This window comes from Lipophrys pholis, assembly GCF_963383615.2.
Source record: "Lipophrys pholis genome assembly, chromosome: 4".
Taxonomy (NCBI): Eukaryota; Metazoa; Chordata; class Actinopteri; order Blenniiformes; family Blenniidae; genus Lipophrys; species Lipophrys pholis.
The window spans coordinates 27,140,716-27,160,185 of NC_137637.1; the positions used below are offsets into that span (position 1 = coordinate 27,140,716).

General features: G+C 41.1%; 1 protein-coding gene across 1 annotated transcript; it reads left to right on the plus strand.

The window, feature by feature from the left end:
• Nucleotides 1-638: 638 nt before the first annotated feature.
• Nucleotides 639-16,528, plus strand: smarcd1 (SWI/SNF related BAF chromatin remodeling complex subunit D1). The gene is made up of 13 exons (XM_080462613.1): nt 639-880; nt 5,533-5,711; nt 6,737-6,779; nt 7,709-7,831; nt 8,308-8,430; nt 8,615-8,731; nt 8,941-9,042; nt 9,201-9,362; nt 10,208-10,305; nt 11,067-11,202; nt 13,462-13,584; nt 15,508-15,609; nt 16,360-16,528. Exons 1-13 carry the CDS (start codon nt 692-694, stop codon nt 16,411-16,413), a joined length of 1,551 nt encoding a protein of 516 aa, XP_080318739.1. The 5' UTR covers nt 639-691; the 3' UTR covers nt 16,414-16,528.
• Nucleotides 16,529-19,470: the final 2,942 nt, after the last annotated feature.

Consider the following 19,470-nt stretch of genomic DNA (forward strand, 5'->3'; position numbering starts at 1 on the left):
TGATTTTGATTTTGTTAATAATAGGTTCATATATAATTTTTCATTATTTATTCTTGAATCAGTTGATGACAAAATCGTCTATTTAAAATCCAAAAAACCTCATGCAGAAATGTGCTTTTCGTCCCACCACAAGATTAAGGACTGAATCTTAATCTCCTGAGGGGGCTGTTGATTGCCCAAATTTGCTTTCTGAAACCATATATTTTTTTTATTGAAAATACTTTCTTTTTTCAAATAAACTTTCTTTTGTGAATCATGAAAAAATGCTTAACTGCTTAAATCCTCCATCAACATAACCCGGGATCATGAAGTGTGTCTTTAGTATCCTTTGCTCTAAGTCATATTAAATATGTTATTGCTTTACATTTGCAATTGCTCTGTCTTACTTTGTCACTCAACTTTTCATAAGTCCTCTAATATTAAACTTTATTACCAATATTCCTCAAACAGAGTTTTAGTTCTGACAAACTTGTTCTCTTGTTCTCTTACTGCCAGGAGGGTTAAAACTTTCCAAAAGTTTTTAACATTGAATAATTAGAGAAGGGTGCATACGATTGAATAATTTTACATCTGACTGCAGTACATGCACCAAGCAGCAGGGGGCGCAGCGGCATCATCAAGCCCACCCAAATCTCGTTTCTGCTCTCGCGGTATTTGAGCACCACCACCGGCGGCGACATTCGTGGAAGAGATGGCGTCCAGAGGGGGTTTTCAGTCGGCTCCAACGGGTGGCGGTGGTGGAGGGGCAATGGGACCAGGACCTCCGGTACCGGGCGCAGGACCAGGAATGGGTCCGGGAGCCCCCGCCGGAAGAATGGGCTCGTCGCCCGCGGCGCAGAACACTATGTATCGCTCTCCGATGCCTGGGCCTGGGTACATGGTGAGATATCGCTCCATCTTTGCTGCTGACGCGTTAGCCGGTCCGCTAGAACAAAGCCCCGCACCGCCGCTTTGTTACCGCCGGCTAACGTCAACCTCCCCGACCGGTGCGGCTCGCAGCCCACACTCGTGCTGCTGGCTCGGTGTAAAAGTGGCGGCCTCATCGGAAACATTTAGACGGCCTCTGTGCTTGACGCTGAGAGTTTGTTTGTTGTTTGAACTGGCTAACGCTCCCGCCCGCTAACAGCGAGCTTAGCCTCCGAGTCCCTGCAAAGCATTTAGCTTAGCCTGCTGGCCCGGCTAATCATGACACAAACGCGTTTCTTCTAAAAAAAAACCCGCTTTAAAGTATGTTAATAGTAGTTCGGTGAATAGTTTGTTAAAGCCATAAAGCAGCTCGTGCTCAATCGTGTACCAACATTAGTTTGAACTTGTGTTAAATTCCAAAGTCTCTTACGCTGGAGACTACTTTGTGAAGAAATGGCTGCAGCATCACTTTCAGTAAATGCAAATTTTCTTTGACTTCAGCGGAAGCACCATGTTGTTTCGGGAGTATATTGTCCTCCAAATGTAAATGGAAACGTCTGCAGCTGTGCAACAGACAATGTTGTAATATTTCTACTTTGGCTTTCTGCTCCCGGCCTCTCAAATGAATTAAATCTCGAGGAATCCGTCTACGTTTTTCCGGCATCCTACAATCTTTAGTGGCTTCAGCTTCTTAAATCAATCAGCTCCGTTAAATTAAAGTAGAAAGATATTATTTTGATGAATACACATGATACTGCCTTTTAGTTTAGCGTAACAACTCACAAGTGAAGTCATTTAAGTAGATTTTTTAAAGGGGGTGGTATTATTCACACGTATGACTCCAGAATCACATTTTTAAACGGTTACAAACAAATATGATTATCAGACCTATTTTTAAAAGATCAGAAGCTGGTCAATTATTTGGCTCCTCTCTGAAACTTCAATTTATATTGTGTTACAAAAGTGTTGAATGAACAACCTGGTGATTGTGTTTATGGTGATGAACATCTCGACTTAGTTTCAAAATAAATATTAATTACTTAAAATACAAATCTAAAACTACTTATTTCTCAGAGACTTTAAGAAATTGCTCTCACGCATTAGGCAGACATCCAGCGAGGTAAAAGTCTCTGTCCACATCAAACTTCTGAAGAAGAAAAAAATACTGTAGTAGTGCAGACTACATAAATAAAGGTGGTGAAGGTAAACAAAATCTGATTTAAAAACTTGTACGGATACAAATACACTAATTAGTATGATGAGCCGAAGACCACTGCAACTCTAAAAATGTAGTTGAGGATTTTGTTAAAGTCCAGCTTTTAAACTGAAATATGAGCCCAAAACAGTAAAGCTGGTTCAGTGTTTGTTTAAAGAACCATGTTTCAATCATTTAGCTGAAATGTATAGCCAGAAATTATACTATAGGCTAATTTTAATCTGCTGTCTGCATGTGAAACAATGTCATGCATTCAATATTACAACAGTGAAATTAACATATTTAACACGTGGAGCTTTCTTCTGGTAATAACTTTAATAACACTTCATACTCAACAGTAGGGCTCGGCTAAGATTCTTAACGATCAAGAAGTCTTCTCTGGTAGCAGTCGGTTAAGGAAACCTTTGTTATCAATGTAGAACTTCAGTTTTGGTGCTGTATACATCTCATGATACTGCAATGTACATGCATGCATTTTGATTAACATTGCCAGAAGCATAATTTTTTATGATAAGAGTTTGATAAATTTTGCTAGATTTTAGGGGAGTCTGTAAGTGTATTGGAGAGGTTGTTTTTTTTGTTTTTGTTTCTTAACCTCTCGGGTGACCACAGAAAGTTTTTACCACTTGCTATGAATGAAAATAGTGAAGTGAGAGTTGAACATCTTGTCTACAATGGCAGACTTGTGTCACATAATGCTGTTTTTAATTAGTTGTTTCCTCTTAACCTTTTAGTATTCACTCGGCTCATTTGGAATATCGATAGATGTAACACCCCCCCCAAAAAAGTACCCACCGACAGTAGGCAGTTAGTTAGTTAGTTAAGCCATCAAACACCCATCGCCGCTCTAATCAGCACCAGAAATAATTGTATTCATGACCGCGGTTGCTTAACTATCATGCTGCAGCCCGTCGGTAGTCAAAGCTGCAGAGCCATCAGACAGCACTCCCCTCCTCGCCGTAGTGCTGAAGTAGACTCATGTTTTAGACCGGCACAGTGAGAATTTGGAGACTCGTCCTCCTCTCCCTGAACCAGCACGGTTTGGCAGTGCTTTGATCTAGAAAATGAAAACAAGGTAGCCTGAAGGCTGTTTTAGAAAATAAACTGGCATATAATTACTCCACTGGAGCAACAACATTGAAGGGGAGCATCGAGGTATCAGCCTTCATGGAACAGCTGCTCCTGCTAGTGGCGCTATCCACGCTCAGGCTAATTAAATATTGCTTCCCCAGAGACTGTGATCACATCCTGTCTGAGAAGATAACGCAACTTATCACAACAATGAGCACATAAGATCCTCCCCCATTAACTTTGTTGAAGGTTTAAAAGCACCAGGAAGTTGATGGGTTATGTTGAGTTTGCATACATAATGCTGAGACACTGAAGGATACCTTGCAGTGTGCTGTTCATATTTTAATCATAATGTTTAGTCTTTAGTTTAGTCCACAAGCTTTAATGTGAAGTTTTCAGGTGGTAGACAAGAGCAATTAGTTACCAAAAACATGAATTAAGCCGGTGGCAGGTTAAACACAGTGATGGTCACACATTCACATGAATTTTAGGGTTTCCCTGGAATTTTAAGACAAAAAAGTCCAGTAGAGTAAATTTGTTAACGTGCAGCATTTTCTTTTTTATCTAAATGTGGGGGTTTGTGTTTCAATTCCTGATGATAAAATGTTGAATCCTTTTGTTGGTGATCTGCAGCGGTAGAAACATTTGCTGCTTAGCTACTGCCAACCTCAAATACCGTTTATTGAAAGGATGCTACTTTTTTTTTTTTCTCTCTCTCTCTTCGTCCTTGGCTGCTTTCAATCACACAAGCAGCCTTTCACAACTTAATCAAAGAGGCTTCGTACTCTGAATGCTGCAGATCTCCAGTTGTTCTCCAGCAAACCAAGGTTGTACTCGTGTATAGTGTAGAAAGCACTCAGTGATCGACAAGCACTCCCCGTCTGCCCACACTGCTCTGTGTGGAAAAGGCAGAGCCCATTCATCTGGACCATATTGTTGAGAAGTCGTGTCCGTCACCATACCTTCATTCCACCCTCTGCTATAGGCTTGGACCGAGTGTGTTTTGCCTTCATTTGTTGGACTGACTGCTTTAGGAAGCGCTGCAATCAGTAACTTGCCGTTTATCTGTCTCTCGTTGGTACTCATGCAGTCAAATACAAGAAGTCGCCTGTTTGAGTTCTTACTGCAAGGCTTGGTGAGTTCACGGTTGTTGGTTTTGTCTTTACTTCTCGGAACGATGGCGGGGGTGGGGGGTGGGGGGTGTAGGAGTGCCAGGCGTCAAATATCAAGGGGTTTGTCAGTTTTAAATGGGTCCTATTGGTTTTATTTTGTAATTTTCGATTTTTAAAAATGTCCCACTTGGTGCCGGTTAGTGTAGAATGCATTGCCAACATTTTGTGAGCACATCTAAATCTTCTACTTGACAAAGAATATTGTTGAACGATGAGTTCATGGTTAATGTGAATTACTTTTTTGAAGCCACCCTCCTGCACTTTCCTCCTGCAAGTGTTCCATTATTTTCAAGCACAACCGTTCATAAACTACAAGGTTGTAATACAAATGTATTCAATTGCTAATTTGTCATGTTTTTCTGCTTCCTGGCATCCAGCAAGACATATTTCCCAAAGGTTTTTTTTTTGTTTTGTTTTTTTGAATACCTGGGGTGTATTTTCTTCTCAAATAAGGGACATGATGTGTCCTTGTTTTTCTTTCGTTTGTTAATCTACATAATCAGATTTTTTTAAATAATGCTCTTCAATGGATCTTGGAGTTGCTGTGTTGTGGCGTCGCTTAGAATCACTCTTCAGAACTGCATTTCCCAGGGTTGATTTTCAAGCTTTACGTTTAATTTTCCGTGCGCATTTTGTGCTTACCAAACTGGCATTACTTGTGAATGGTCGTGTGTGATCAGCTTTTGAGTTCTTCCCCTGACAGAGTGGTAATGTTTTGGGTTGCAGCTGGTCTTTTGTCCTGTGTATGCTGCAATAGGTTCCAGTCCCCTGCAAAACGACTCTTGATAAAGTGGTTAGACAGTATGTAAGAATTGAACAATTCAGCTTTATATAAATTGAGCAACCAAGTAAGGTAATGTTTTATTAATCTTGAAAAGAAAGTGCAGCTTCTCGCATGTATCCAGTGCACTTGGGCTTCATCTAATTGAATAGATATGTCAAATGCACATTGCCTGCGGAGAAAATTAGAGTTCGAATCGGTAAGCCTTTCACAGTACGTATATTGTGTGCGTTTATCATTAACAACTAACTTGCAGCGCATATTGTGTTTATACCTCGTAGAATGTATTAAATCTTTTGGTTTCTCACCAAATGGGGGGGGGGGCTTGAAACAACTTGAGAAAAGAAAAGAAAAAGCACTTCATTTGATATTTCTTTTCTGTGCAGAGACACGGTATGCCCCCATCCAGCCGAATGGCCCCGCAGGGACCGGCCATGGGCCCCCCAGGATATGGCAACAGTCCCGTGTCTCGCCCAGGAATGCCTGGGGTCATGGACCCGTCCCGCAAACGGCCGGCACCCCAACAAATTCAGCAGGTTCAACAGCAGCAGAACCGCAACCAGCAGTAAGTCATCATTATCATGCTGCTATGCTCAACTTACAAAAACCAGCAGTTAGATTTGAAGCCGATACACATTCTTACTGGTGTACGTGTCGAGTGTCTCATCTCTGTCGCCTTGAATAATCCTTCCCAGCAGGGCATTGGCATTTGCTATGACAGAATTTCAAATTGGCCTCAATTATATCATTTTAATGTAAAAATATAATTGTTTCAATTATGCTCCCCGTAATTGAGCAAATGGAAATCTTTCACTATAAAACGATCAAGCAGTTTTTTTTTAATGTAACTGAAATTGCTTTATTATTAATTGACTAGAGCATCAAAAAGAAATATTTGCAAACGTACCTACATATTTTCACATATACAGCACACATACATGCGAAAGTTAAAATTTAATGGGAAGACCAATACGCACCTGATTTATTCCTTTTAAATAATCTAATCGCTCAGTAAAAGTAATGAAATGTATTTGAAATGTATATAGGCAAATATAAAAGAGGCTGTCTTTCGGGAGTCAAATCCTAAAGAAGTAAAATATACACACATAAAACTGTTTGAAAGAAAAGATTTTGAGAGAATTTCATCAAGTTTCTTCATTGTGAAGTTTAAGTCTTTGGCTAATTGCTTGTCCTAACAAGGGTTTTATTTGACATTGTGGGGGAAAAAATTATAACCCTATAACTTAAGATGAGCACTTAATCATAAGAATGGAGCAAATTTACATGAGAAAAGCAGCTTGAATCATCGAAAATGAAAATGACATCCATGGGGAAACAGAACAATGATGTTTTCATATTTAAAAGTAACCACTACCTTTTGACGCTGGCTGTTCATAGTTCAACACAGAAGCCCTTTCACTGCAGTGTTTGACTTGTACACTGCACAGTTGATGATCCTGTTGTGGAATTGAAGCTGAGGGACTGAATAATTTAGATTTTTAGACTGTGACTTTGACTTCCACGTGTGTTTTGTTTTATTGAGATGCACTGCTACACACACATTTATCTTAATCTGATTTGTTTTTACAGCACAAAGAAGAAGAAGATGGCCGATAAAATTCTACCTCAGCGGGTGAGTTTTAATCATGCCGCTGTGCATGGAAATCCATTTGTATTGGCTTTGATTCTTTTGGAGAGATTACATTTGGCATTCCAGTTGAACTTTAATTTAAGTGGTTCTAATCAAAACACTGTGTTTAAATGGCTCAGTAGACTGAGATAGCACTGTCTCTCATGGGGTTGACTCTGGGCCTCTGAAGCAGTCTGTGTGGCCCATTGTGATGATCATCTGGACCAGGAATAATAATTTTGTACCCTTCACTTCTTTCCTCGGGACTTCAGCCTCACATTAATGTTATGATATTATACGAGTTGCATCTATGTTGTTATTCAGCTGCATCTAAATTCATCTGTCGCCACAAAACTGTTCATTAGTTTACTGTTTAAACCGGTCGTTAGAGTGGTTCACATTTTTGTTCACATTTTTGCTCGTGATGGCCATTTTACTTTGATGCGGCTTATCAGTAATGCAATACATCAATACTTAAAATAGTTTTTTTTTTTTTAAAGCTACACATAGACATAAAATTGTCATGATGGCAAATGGCCATTAGCATTTTTTTATCGTTCTGTCCAGCCATTAGCCGTCACAAACTCGAACCAGTGCTGTGATCATTAACAAGATGTGGCTTCCTCCAGTCTTCTTTGATCAGTTGTCGAAATGTATACATTTATCTTCAACAAATGAGTTTCTGGTTTTAGCCAGCATGTAAAACTAGCAGAGCCGTGCTCTCTTATCGAATCACTGCAGTGATACACTGAGCTTGGTTCAGATTGAACAATACACTTTTCCAACCACAGTCATGATTAAATGACTCATTCTTGTGGATTAATGTTGATGACTAATGGCTGTTTGATCATCAGTAGTCATGAACGGAGTGTGTTTTCATGTACTTGGAGTGTTCACCCTGTGGTCTGTGGTATCTCTTGTCATATTTCCAGATCAGGGAACTGGTCCCAGAGTCTCAGGCTTACATGGATCTCCTGGCTTTTGAGAGGAAGCTGGACCAGACCATCATGCGCAAGAGGCTGGATATTCAGGAGGCCCTCAAGAGGCCTATTAAGGTGTGTTTTAAATCCTTGTGTTGAGACCTGAATTTTGACAGGAGGCTCTGTTCAGAACCCTTTTGATCGCAATACATAATGGACGGACAGCTAAGTTACTTCACTTGGTGACACATTGTCATCCAAAGAGCTTAACTGTTAATATAATTTGACAAATTGCAGGGAGAAATTTATGATCTAACTGCTCAAACAGGTTTGATGCTGCTCAGCATTTCCTACAACAACAACAAACAAAAGATGTCCGTGTTTTGTATCTGACGTTCCGTATAAGCTTGGCGTCCTCTTCATGTCCTCATCCGGCAAACAATTGCACTGATGTTATCCAAAATTAAGCTGCTTATAAGCTGAGTTAATCCCATCCCTGCATTCGCATGTACTTTAAAGCTCTCAAAGAAAAGTTGTGCTTATGTTGATAAAGTATAACTTTGATCAATGGTAACGTAACTCAAAGTTTATGTCCTCTCATGGTTTTTCAGCAAAAAAGAAAGCTTCGAATCTTCATATCCAACACCTTCAACCCTGCAAAGCCCGATGCCGAGGACGGTGAAGGCACCGTGGCATCATGGGAGCTTCGTGTTGAAGGCCGCTTGCTGGAGGATGTAAGCTTCGTGTTTAAAATGTTTTTGTAACTACTAAAGTTAATCATAGCATCCAATTGACTTTTTTTTTTTTTTGTAAAGCAGCAATTGGCACAAAATATTTGCAATGTCTTTAAGATTTTTCTACCGTAATTCATTACATGTGGATGATTGATTCACTTTCACGTTTCTTTCTATTTTGCAGACGGCTGTGTCCAAGTATGAGGCCACCAAACAAAAGAGGAAGTTCTCCTCCTTCTTCAAGTCTCTGGTTATCGAGCTGGACAAAGACCTGTACGGTCCAGATAATCACCTGGTGGAAGTAAGAGACAGATTTTCACTGATGTAACTGTTGAAAAATATCTGTTATATTTTCTTGTTTTATTAGCAGCTCTATAGGAACTTAAAGTTTTGATTTTAAATCGGTAAATCTTACAATAGGGCACACTATTATTCTATTTCTGTCATATATATATATGTATGTATGAATATTAGTTAATGGTTTGTAATGTGTTTCCTATGTAATTACAGTGGCACAGGACTGCCACCACCCAGGAGACTGACGGTTTCCAGGTGAAGAGACCAGGTGATGTCGGTGTGCGTTGCACCGTCCTGCTCATGCTGGATTACCAGGTAAATGTTAAGAGATGCTTCTGGGTAATATACAGTCTTTCAAGCGCTCTTCAAATATCTCTTCGGTCTCTGGAGATGTTAATTCCCCATGTCAGATCTATAGATCGTCTGGCCTTAATCCACTCTGCATTTCATCATTTTGTCTCTGCACCACTCAGCCCCCTCAGTTCAAGCTGGACCCCCGACTGGCTCGTATGTTGGGGATCCACACCCAGACCAGGCCTGTCATCATCCAGGCCCTGTGGCAGTATGTCAAGACCCACAAACTCCAAGATCCGCACGAGCGGGAGTTCATCAACTGTGACAAATACCTGCAGCAGGTGTGTAGATTGAATGAAAGAGGTGGTTCAGTTCTTTAAATCTGATCCAACAAGTGGCTGTTGCTGTTCTAGAAGGATCAACTTCCTCATAGTTGTCCACCTCTTGACGTTGTACAGTCCTCCCTCTCTCTCTGTCCTTGTATGGCGACTGACTTTGTTTCTCAGTCACTGACTGGTTTCATTGCTTCTTCTACTCTGCCAAGATAAACAGGGTTGTGGAAGGGTACTTTTGAATTACTATAGTGCTGCAGTAGGAAATAAGTATTATTTTCATCCCAGGTGCTCATAGTTTATAGTAACTGCTCTTCTCTGGTTTTGAAAAATGAAACAGTAGAAGAAAGCTGTGACTGTAAAAAGAATTTTTTTTTTTTTTCAAAAGCCTTGAGTTTTGGGACTCCGATACTGTCTGATGATATGAGGCCTCACAGTGAGAAAATGTAATACATCCAAGATTTTTCTGTCTTGCACAAAAGAGGCTGAGCATTAGCACAAAGACCTGCCACCTACTCTTGAGTTAGATGCAGCCAAGCCTGTGCAGTCGGCTAAAACCAATTTTTATGACCCAGGTTTTACATTATCAGCCTATAAACCAGACTCTGTAAATCATCGCCATAATATTTTCATGGTACAGTTTCACAGCTTCGAATAAATAGTTTCCATCTGTCGTTGCACCTTGAGTGCAGCACATTTTGTGAACTAAGCACTTTAGACGCTTTACATTTGGTGGCTGCATTAATCCAACAAGCACTCGCATTTCTATTGGATGGCCGCACATCTTCTGTTACCCCTGTGCAAAACTGAAACCCTTTCTATGTAGTAACCTGTGGTTGGCTCCATGTTTCCAGATCTTTGAGACCCAACGCATGAAGTTTTCCGAGATCCCGCAACGTTTGCACGCACTCTTGATGCCACCAGAACCCATCATCATCAACCACGTAATCAGGTAACGTCAGCAAGACGATCGTACAGAACGGTCCACAAATCTAACTCTGGTGGCAACAATGACAATAAAACAAATAAATAAATAAATACGAGCCTGGTGATGATTTTTATTTGTCTATATGAGCAGCTTTTGTAAATTTGTTATGGATTTTTGAAGAAAAAAATTTTTTGGGACATAATTCTGGTGAAGCAAATTAACAAATGATGCGATTTTAGTCATGGAAGGAGTGTTTCATTTCCCATGTATCACTATCACAATTTCACTGCATATTTTTGATTGTATGAAAAGACTTGTGGCTGAAAGTAAACAATAATAAATGGGTTGGCATGCAGAATATATATAAATAATTATATACTTATATTTGAAGTGTGTCGCCTCAAGTCACTAACAGAAAATAGCTTTTCACCGCTTCAGCAGTCGGGAGGATTTTATGCCTTCAAACTCTCGTGCTCGCCCACACACACACACACACACACACACACGGAGAATGCTGCCATACAACGTGCTTTATTTCTATTGAGAGCAATTTGGGTTCAACACATGGACTCGGAGGTTTTCTCGTCTTCATTTTGAAATTAATTGAATTGCAGACAAGCTCAAAAACCAAAAGCTTCACCTCAAGCTCACGTCCAGTCAATTGTGGTCTTAACTTTCAAATTATTTAAAATGATGAAGACTTGCATAGTAGATTTCACCTGCTGTGCCGGTCATTTAACCTTTGTGTCATTCATATTTCAAGTTATCCTGTGTTGTTTTGATAGTGTGGACCCCAACGACCAAAAGAAGACCGCCTGTTACGACATTGACGTGGAGGTGGACGACACACTGAAGACTCAGATGAATTCCTTCCTGCTGTCCACCGCCAGTCAGCAGGAAATCGCTGGGCTGGACAACAAGGTACTGACCTCGGCCTGGTGGTCACCGGCTTTTTTTTTTCTTCTTCATTTTTTCCCCATTGCTTTTTATGGGTTTTATGTTTGTCCAGGGATTTTTAGAAGGACTTGTATGTCCCCAGTGTGAGAGATGTTTCCTATTTCCTGAAGTTCTTTGTGGAGTTTTGATGGTTTTGAAATTCTTTCTTCTTTATAGAAAGCAATTTATAATGTTTCTTCGTTATTTTCCCAGCATTTTGTGTCACTCAGAATTTTTAAGATGCCAGTTTTATTAGTTGCTTGGTGTCAACTTCCTTCTGCTGTTTCTGTTGAGCGATTTAAGACAAAATGAATTCTCCATCCCTTTTTTTCTTTTTAATGTAACCGTTCGGGCAATGTGCTCGCCATGTCAATTTTCTCCCTCTTTGTGAACCTGCCGGGGGCAATTTCACACACGTTTGCTCGCTTAAATTGGCGCATTCGCGTTATTGCCTTCTTCCTCCTGAGTGTTGCGGTCGAGGGCTTTCTTGACCTCCCGATAGCAGCCGTTACCTTGGCTGGGTGGGCAGTAATCACATTGATTGGCTTTACAGCCATTCAGCTTTAAAAACGTCTCCGTGTAGTTTTGCTTCTGATAAAACAGGACAGTGGAAATGGAAACCGGTTGTTTATAGTTCAGATACAGAATTTATTTTCTTAGGGTTAATTAATTTGGACTTGATAAGGAGGCCGTTGATGCATCCTGCTCCTGCACGCCTCAAGCATGAAAAACTTTGTATTTTCACACTCGAGAGAGCTCACATACAAAAGGATCATACAGACTGTCTATAGTTACCCTAATATATTCATTAACTACAGTTCTGTGTATTGTTATGTTCCAGGCTCCCGCAGTAGGTTTCACTGTCATTCTCCACTGAATCTGAACAACATACTGCAGTATGCGACAAAGGCAATATCCTGTATGACATCCACATAGCGGATCGATGCAAACAGAAAACCGAGCATTTATGTTCAATGACAAAGCTGTGCTATGTCAGTAGATGGCAGATACGTGCATGGTTCAGCATTTTACCTCCATGGAAATCTAAAACCTATTGTTACGGTGCCATGTTGATGTTGCTCTGATTGTCATGTCATTTTCTGCAGCATTTCCTGCTGCAGTCAGAATTTGTGGTGTGATGGCACTTCTTTGTCCTGTCTGGCCGTTTAAGCCTTTAATGAAATAGATCTGAGTGCCTTATGGTGCCAAAACAAATTTGGTCTTTGCAAAGGAAGGGTCTTACGTGCTCTTCCTGTTACGGGCTCTATTGATTTATTGTCGAGGCAACGGGAGTGGACAGAAAGCATGGTGACAACTCTTGACATTTAAAAAATAAATAAATAAATAAAAATCTTGGGCTGTCTGTGGTCGGGCAAATCTTCCACAATAGCCGTCCATTAACCTCTCTGTAAGACCAAAGATTTTCAGCCATTTTCAAAAATGTCACCATGATTGCTTATCTTCATCGAGACGGACAAAATTGCACAGTGTGTGGCCGGCTTGAGAGTGGTTGTGGCAACTGTTGTCAAAAATTTTTTTTTTTTTTAAAATAAACCTGCATTCAGGAAGTAAAATCCTGCATTATGTGGGTTTTTTTTTAGGAGATAATCTCGCTGCATTTGTATTTATAAATTTTTGCCGGAGGGACATTTCTGTCTTTGCCATTGTTGTTACTCCAGCAGGATCAAGTGATGAATTGATCTTACTTTTACCGGTATGCATGTTTGTTTAACTTCAACAGTGCTTGCTTTTTGATGGCTTGTGTGGAAAAACTGATTCATTTAGCATTTTGAAACTTAATTTACATCCATATTTACTTGCCTGCAACCATCTTCTTCCTTCCGTTAGTTGATGTTTTTCACTTTCTCTCCACCAGTTGAACACCACTTGCAGGAGTACACATACAAGAGGGCAACAAAATGGGCAGTGACGGAGTTGTACATTTCCTTAAAGTGCAAACCGTTTCTAATACATACTCGTGTACTAAAAATCATTTACTTCAAAGTCCTTCTACATAAAGTTAAAATCCAGTAAAATGTGCCACAGTTTCTGTGATAAAACAAATGAAAGATTTATCGGCATAATTAGAACCCAGAATGTCTTTATTTTCTGCAGCCATTAATAGCAAGACATTGTGAAGGATGTGTGTAAAATGGTTTTGCTGCCACCTATCTCTGAACGCATGTCCTCGTATCTTCCTCTTAATGACTTTACAGTGATTCTCTTCTGTTGCGTTCCTCTCAGATCCACGAAACCATTGAGACCATTAACCAGCTGAAGACCCAGAGGGAGTTCATGTTGAGTTTCGCCAGAGATCCTCAGGGCTTTATCAACGACTGGCTGCAGTCCCAGTGCAGAGACCTCAAGGTGAGTCCACTCGTTGGGATCTCAGGCTTTAAAACAGTTTGTCGCCTCAAACAGACGCCGTGAACACGAGTGGTGTCTTGGAAGTCTGCCGTCAGTTTACATGACCGTAAAACCCAAGAACTTGGACTTATCAGATAGTAATGATATCTAACATGCACTTCATCAACGCAGTAATCAACAAAAACTTGGCTAGCGCGTTTCAATACATAATTAGATTTCTTTCAGTATGCGTCTGTGGAGACGTAATACTGAGAGGTCCTGTTATTTTCAAAACATCTAGTCTTGACTTGTTGACCATAACAACACCCACGATCTTCACGTTGACTGTATAGTGGACTTTCATTTAGTTTTTATGACATGAGTCTCCTCCTCTCTCCAGAAGTTGTTAGATTTCCACTGTAACACTTTGTGCACGTATTAAAAAGAAAGAGAGTCACAGATGTAAACTGAACAAAATGAAGGCGATAAATGGGTGTGCATCCACAGAGACATCAGAGAAGTCAGGAGAAATCTACATGTTAATCAAATTTCCATTCTTGTTAAAGCATATCACATTGTGCCGTTTAAATGATCAGTTGAATAGTATAACTCCAGCGATCCAATGAAGATTTGATTTTCTGTATGTAAATGAACAGGCTCAGCGTTTCCATACGTAGGTGTTGTAGAAGTCAGAAAACAGTATACGATGAGGAAAGAAAACAACAAACTGGGTACACACACGAGGAAAAAATAGCTGTGGCGTCAGTCCCTCTGACAGACTCCCCCACAGTGAGAACAAAACTCCAGAAGCATGTCAGAAATGTCATCGCTGCTACTGTTCCATGTTTTGTTTTTTTGTTTTTTTCAATGAGGGAACTAGAACTTTTAAGGATCAATGTGCAGTTATTGAAAGTCGTTTGATACACTAATGCTGAGTCGGCGTCTTTTCCTTGAACGTACAAGAGAAATCCCTGATGGATCACAAAGATGAGACGGCAGCAGTGAGGGATTTTTCACAGACACTGACCCCAAAATATCTCAGTACAACGCAGCATTTCAAGTAGAGCGATGTGACTCATCGTTTCAATCACCAAATATTGTGTTTCTTTGTCTCCATGGTGCAGCTTCACTGGTTTTATTTCGGTCTGCGGCGTCGACAACACATCTATCTCGTGTTTTGTGCGTTTTAAGAGAAATCTCCTTTCTTTTGCTTTACTTGAGGAACATTTGTTATTTGGGAGTTATAAAATGGACTTGGCAGCCTGGAAGGGGTAGAAGCTTTGTTAATGCAGCAAAAACACACTCCTGCACTTTAAAATCGTCGGGATCACACTGATACACGATAAATAATTAAGCGGCTAACTTTTAAACTAAGCCTCTTGGCATGCATGAATTCAAACGTCAGGAATCTGCTAACTCGGGGAAACTGAAAGCCGAGAGCCTCAAGATTCCTTCTGACAGATCCGAGTTTTTAACACGTCCTGAAAACGCTCTGCTATTTTTGAGTGCAGTGGTGTTTCCCCCTGCTCTGGTTTGCTTTGTCAGAATGATTTTGGTTTAAATCCGGTGTTCCGCTGTGGGAAGAGGGACTCTTGACGTCCAAATACCGGGCTCAAGCTGCTTGCCCAGGTGTGACACAGCAGGGCAAAGTCAAAATAGAGCGTGAAACATTTAATAACATGTCTGACTGGATGCGTTCTCGCCCCCTTCTGTCTGCCAAGTGAGCCGATTAACTGCTGCCCAGCTGTCGCCCACCTGCAGAGTTTGTTCAGCCGAATCTCTGTGAAATTGAATTCGGTCCGGGGCCCGCCGCCCGCACTCACGACCTCCGACCAGTCGACCCTATAAAGACTGCGTGCTCTTTGAATTATCGGCTGTAGCGCGACTTTAAGAATAAGCTGCGTCTAATGATCTTTTTTTTTATTTCTTTCTTTCTTTCAACAGACCATGACGGATGTGGTGGCAAACCCAGAAGAGGAGCGGAGAGCCGAGTTTTACTACCAGCCGTGGGCTCAGGAGGCCGTCTGCCGCTACTTCTACTCCAAGGTATGGGGTTTGTTTCTTTCGCTCTTTTAGTCCTCATCCCGCATGTTGTGCCATTTATGTTTAGCTATGCTCGAGCTGAGGCGCTACCGCCTCAGTCTAAACCACGTTAGACCGCAAATCCTTCAACCAAGACAGTTTTTCCTTGTTTGGCGCGTCACTTTCCTCGCCATCAGAAGTCGGCAGCTTTCACACAGGTTCACTGCAGTTTGGTTGTTTCACTTTGCGGCACTTGACAAATACCTCACTTCTGCTTTTTGCAGCTTTGATGGGTTTTTTTTATTAGAAAATGTGATTAACAAATGGGTACCTAGTGGGCAACATTGTGCATTTCAACCTAATTGTCATTGTGTTTGTCACACGTACAGATGAAATGCAGATTGTATCTGATTGCATTTTGAATTTTCAGAGAATGAAAATATGTTTTCATAGTTCAATCACTTTCAGGATTTACATTTTTTGCATGTTATTGCAATAATTATAAACTATCAACATGTTGTGCAGCATTAAACGTTGCCTTAGCGTCTAAGAATTCTCTACTGACTTTGTTAAAACGATGGCTGCTTTGTTAGACCAACAGTCGCATGTCACGCAGAATAAACCACGTTGACATCTCAACTCAGCAACCCGGGATCGTCTCTCACCCTTCGGCTCTGAAAAGAACTCAAATGCACCACAAATGCCTGTTAACTGCTTGATGTTGAAGCAGTTGCTGAGTTGTCAGTTGTGCCAATTGTTGAAAATGTCTTTCAGGTCCAGCAGAGGCGGCAGGAGCTGGAGCAGGCGCTCGGCATCAGAAACACCTAAAGAAACGGGTCCAACCGCAGCAGGAAAGGAGACGTGTTGTGCTGTTGGTGATGAAAAGTGTGCGTGTGTGTGTGTGTGTGTGTGTGTGTGTGTGTGTGTATGTTTGCGCGTGTGTGTGGAGGTGTTATATCTCAATGAGTTTACGACAAACTCTGAGAGTTTAGTAGATGGCTTCACCATTACACAGGATGTCAAAAAAATGTTCACCCTGCAGCTCAGTTTTGTAGTTTTGTTTCCACTTGAACTTTTTTGATCATGTTTTCCCCTTCCATGCCACGGCTCCTCCAACACACGTTTTTTTTTTTTATTATATATATATTTTTTTCAATCCTTATTGTATGTCTGAACCTCACCTGAATGAAAATCCTTTTTTGATTTATACATTGTGTCCAGACAAGAATCGCGATTGTACACAAATGAAAAGCAGAGAGCAGATTGTGCCTGGTACCTTTGAACATGTTGTCTCCCCGAAACAAAACAAAAAAACTAAACCTAAATCAGCCAAAATGTGTCGAGTCCGTCGGCTCGTTGTTCCCTTTTTTTTTTTTTTTTTTTGGAAGAAGAGACGAATTGACATTTTATACCTCTAACCCGGCCCCCAGATGCTTGCCCATTTAGTAAACTATTGATTGTGATTGTGTTTAGTGATCGATGGGGTTTCTTTGCTGCACACTGGCTGTTCATGCGTCACTTTGTATCAAGTTGTCATCGCTTTGCTTTGACAGTTTGTGCCGGTCTGTTGTGCAAGAAAGCGGTTATGTTTTGTTAAGGGTGCCATTCAGTATGAAGTTTAATTTTTATTTTATTTTTTGTTACTATTAATGATCCTTGTTTTAAGAATATGTATTATATCCGTACTTGTCTTGTTAGCTAGTACAGATTATCATTGAAGTAGCTAGTATAAGTACCTCTAGTCTATAGTTTTGTAAATACTGAGCGGGGGAGGGGGGGGCTGAAGCTGAACGTGAAATAAATCTCAAAGGGTTAAGGTTTCTCTGACCACGTTCCCCTCCGAGGCCCCTCCCCCCGCCCCTAGGCGGTCCGTCAGAAGACCCACAGAAAATCCCGAGGAGTCTTGAGACGGCGATTGTGGAAGAGTATGTTCATACGAAGAAGCTGGCGGAGACGTTAACCTGAGTTCAACCAGAAAACGCTGGCTACCACTCCAGTCGCCTCCAGACTTTAGGCTTCCTGGAACCGAATCGATTCACCTGAAATGGGCTGCGTCGTTCGGGTGATACGAGGCTTCACTCCGCCAGACGGCGTAATCGTCTGGAGAGTAGGAACATGAGCAAACGCTTGAATAATCAAGCAATTGTCACCGATATAATCTCCAGCCTGACGGGCGAGCTCTCTGTACGGGATCTCCAGCGACTGCCTGGTCTCCCGGGGCGTGAGATCCCGCCTGTTGCCTCCCGAGGTTTTACCTCGTACCGGGTCCAGAAGAGTCGGGGTGGCGGCCAGTGGACAATGGAAAACCTTTCAGTCCCTCCTGGTCACCGCCCTGGGCAAAGGGCGATTCAGGTTCTACCTGACCTCCGTTAGGTCGGCTCCGCGGGGGCCTTCAGCCAGTGCGACCCGTCATTCCAGTCCTCGTATAAAGGATGGACACTGACCCCACCCCCACCCCCAAAAAAGAAAGGAGAAAAAAAAATGTCTAAGACTTATCAGACCTTTTTCTCAAGTTTTTGTCCACACTCAGATAGTTGAACCAGTATTTATAGTATCGATCGGCCCTCGTGTTCAGAGCCCAGTGATAGAACTCCCCACCACATATAGGCTGCAGTCACATTTGATGACTCTGCTTTCTGTATCGCAGTCTGCATCACTCTCACGCTGCCTACAGGCTCCAAGGGGGGGGGTTAAACTTCTGCCTTTTTAAGTTTAGTCTCCTTTTAATTATGTGTAGAGAAGCTATGAACACATGCGGCTGAATAGATCCGAGGAATCCTTCCTCCTTTGTACACTGACTGAAGACCTGATATCTCTGCGTTTAATGGTTGCTTCCCCGTTGGAGGTTAAGCCTGAATCTTTTTGCGAGTGCATTTTGTTCACAAATACACTAATGAGGGTTTTGGTTGGCGTAACATTCAAAATGAGCATTTGGGCACCTCTGGGGTGTCAAACACAACACTGGGGGGGGTGGGGGGGGGGGGGGGGGGGGGCTATAGAGCTATGTGAATCTGCAAACTTTTTCATGGACCAAACCTATTTTTCTGTATGTTATTATGTTATAATAAAGGATATGTAAAATGTTTGTTTGTCTTATGTTTTTTTTTTTGTTTTTTTTAAGACTTTCTGGATGTTTTTGTTTGTTTTAATCGTGAAACTAAAGTATCTTCTCACCGAGATTATATCGATTGGAAAGTCCACAGTTCATCACTTCAGTTTGTTCTTCACACAAAGTGAAGAAAAGCAGCAAATGGTCACAACAAGGCATGAAAGAATGTCACTTTCCGTGTTGAAAGGGGAAAATGAATTGATTTTAAACGATAATCTTCCATCTATTGAGCATGTTCTCAACTGCTTTTAAATTTTTTTTTAAATGAGAAGTCCAGCCTTGATGATCTGAAGCAGATGAGTCCAAAACACTTTCATCCATCAGGACCAGATTTGATCACAGCTGGTATTGGACCACACATAAGATCGCGTGTGATATAATCATGATGCCTATATATAAGTGAAAAGTAGGAATTGCACACTGCAAATCTTGTTTTTGGCCAAATTTATCGGACAGAAAGCGTATATGACATGAGGGCTCCTGGGGCCAGACTTTGGACATGCTTGTTCTGCTGGCTCTGGTTTGGACCAAGATAAGTTAAAAAAAAAAGAAAGAAAGAAAACAGGAACACCACAAAATGAGGCGTCTAGAAGTAACTATTAATAAGTAACAAGGCTTATAAATGACCACACTGTGTCAAATGTGAAATCTTAGTAGCAGAGGTAACTTAACTCTAAAAGTAGAAGAGAACAGTCCCTTCATCTGAATTTGATTAAAATGTAAATATGTTCTTAAATACATTAGAAGAGACCAACAAACAAGCTGAACAGGTTTTA